This window comes from Priapulus caudatus, unplaced genomic scaffold (genome assembly GCF_000485595.1).
Source record: "Priapulus caudatus unplaced genomic scaffold, Priapulus_caudatus-5.0.1 Scaffold612, whole genome shotgun sequence".
NCBI classification, from domain to species: Eukaryota; Metazoa; Priapulida; class Priapulimorpha; order Priapulimorphida; family Priapulidae; genus Priapulus; species Priapulus caudatus.
Genome location: NW_014577673.1, coordinates 36,113 through 38,657, shown reverse-complemented (window position 1 = coordinate 38,657; position 2,545 = coordinate 36,113). Strand labels below are relative to the sequence as shown.

Sequence of the window (2,545 nt, the reverse complement as noted above, 5' to 3'; positions counted from 1 at the left end):
TTAGATGCAAACGTGATAAGATCATCTCCATTGTGGAACCTGCAACATGGTAGATGCAAACCCTGATGAGAACATCTCCATTGTGGAACCTGCAACATGTTAGATGCAAATGTGATAAGGACGTCTCCATTGTGGAACCTGCAACATGTTAGATGCAAACGTGATAAGAACATCTCCATTGTGGAACCTGCAACATGTTAGATGCAAACGTGATAAGATCATCTCCATTGTGGAACCTGCAACATGTTAGATGCAAACGTGATGAGAACATCTCCATTGTGGAACCTGCAACATGTTAGATGCAAATGTGATAAGGACGTCTCCATTGTGGAACCTGCAACATGTTAGATGCAAACGTAACAAGAACATCTCCATTCTGGAACCTGCAACATGTTAGATGCAAACGTGATAAGGACGTCTCCATTGTGGAACCTGCAACATGTTAGATGCAAACGTAACAAGAACATCTCCATTCTGGAACCTGCAACATGTTAGATGCAAACGTGATGAGAACGTCTCCATTGTGGAACCTGCAACATGTTAGATGCAAACCATGACTGCGTTTAATGGTCCTAAAGTCCCAGTGCTTCTTAAACCATTTCAGTGTTATTCACCCTCGAGTCTTTATATCACAAAATTTCATTCACCCGCGACTAAATTTCCTTGTGATTTGGTAAGTTTCATTCACCCTTGGGTGAATCATTCACCAGTTTAAGAAGCTTCTAGGAAAATTATAGCACCTATAATAATTACTAGATGAATTTCTGTAATCTGCTTACCTAAAATTATGTACATACGAGTAAATATTATCTAATAATCCAATGTGTTAACATGTATTATTTAGCAACCTGGACTTTGCCAATCACAAGCCAAGTTGTCACAATTGCAACAGAAAAGAAAGCATTCCGACAGTTTCAGATAGTTTTAGATTCACACAAATTAGATTATGAAGAGTATAGTAGATTCAGAATTATATTAGAAGATAGATTAAAAGTTGTCATGCTCGTTGGAAAGGTTATAACCATATGAATCTGAACCATACAATTCTGAACTACTGGGACCACACGCGAGGAAGACGAAAATGCAATAGATAGACAATGGAGAAGGTGTAGAGGGATATAAACGATATCACTTGTTGGAAATGAATGCCGGTCTTCACAAACAATCGGCACGTACTTTTTTAATATTTTCTTGAAGAGCTTGTCTTTATTAAAGTCCTTGTCGTTAACTCGGATGCCAACGCGCTCAGGTATCCATCCCGTCAGAGAGTGCAGGTCGATGTTCTAAACAACAGCAAATGTAATGGTAAAAATATTTATATTATCTGAGAAACTAATATGATGTAATTTTTTATCTATCTCTATATATATATATATAATGGCCTCAGGGTTACGGAAACGGAGATATACTAACCACACGACTTCTAATTCGTGCACACGCAGGCATTACGGAAGGTGACATCGGCACGTTCACGAACTCCGTGCGCCGTCGCTACCGCACCAAGTTCCCGCCCGCCGAGCTGACGGGCCTGCAGCCACGGCACAGCGGCAAGCCAGCGCGCATCCCCAACGTGCTGCACTACGTCTGGTTCGCCGACCACCGGCACGACCGCTGGCAGCACCGGCCGATGAACCTCTACCGCATGATCGGCCCCATCAGCGCCTACACGATGCTGCGCCCCGCACGCGTCGTGCTGCACGGTAACCAGCGTCCGCGCGGCCGATGGTGGGATGAACTACTGCGCATTGTACCGATGGAGTACGAGTACCACGCCGAGGTGGAGAGCGTGTACGGACGCGCCATCGCGCACCCGGCGCACCGCAGCGACGTCGCTCGCATCGACATCGTGCGCGCGCACGGCGGAATCTACCTCGACTTCGACGTCGTCGTGCTGAAGTCGTTCGACGCGCTGCGGCGGCAGCACGAGTGCGTGCTCGGGGTCGAGACGGGCCGCGTCGAGCACACGCGAGGCGTCGTCAACGCAGGCGCCATCCTCGCCGCTCGCAACGCCACCTTCCTCGCGCGCTGGCGCGACGGTTACCACGACTACCGCAGCAACAGCTGGCTGCACAACTCGGCGTTCGTGCCGACGCAGCTGCTGAGCGAGGATGACGCGCGCGGCCGGCGCCCCCTGGCGCACGTCGAGCGCGGCATCTGGCACGACACGAGCGGCAGCATCTTCCGCGGCTTCGTAGACCTCAGCGAGACGTACGCGTACCACATGTGGGTGACGGCGAACTTCCGCGGCGACGTCGTGCCGCGCGGCGTTGACCCGGAGAACATGACGCCGCGCGACGTCTACCGCATCAACAGCACGTTCGGCGACCTGCTGCGACGCTTCTACACCGACGAGCACTGGCTCGACAACACCGAGCACCGCGAGTGGTACCACTGACAGTCTGCGCGTGACCGCTGGGCCTAAACTTGTGAAAGCTTGAAGTTTACAAACAGATAAAATACAACACAGAGCACCGCGAGTGGTACCATGCACTGACCGCTGGGACAGTACTTGTGAAAGAAGCTTGAAGCTTCTAAACAGATAAAA

General features: G+C 49.7%; 1 protein-coding gene across 1 annotated transcript in view; it reads right to left on the bottom strand.

Annotated features, from left to right (window-relative positions):
• Positions 1–2,545, bottom strand: part of LOC106812138 (calpain-7-like) — a 27,109-nt gene that overhangs the window by 8,593 nt on the left and 15,971 nt on the right. Inside the window, exons 14-17 of the mRNA XM_014815929.1 lie at positions 1,177–1,283; positions 466–530; positions 270–383; positions 13–138 (exon numbers count right to left, since the gene is read on the bottom strand). Coding sequence (XP_014671415.1) covers positions 13–138; positions 270–383; positions 466–530; positions 1,177–1,283 — 412 coding nt within the window. The remainder of the gene's footprint in view (positions 1–12; positions 139–269; positions 384–465; positions 531–1,176; positions 1,284–2,545) is intronic.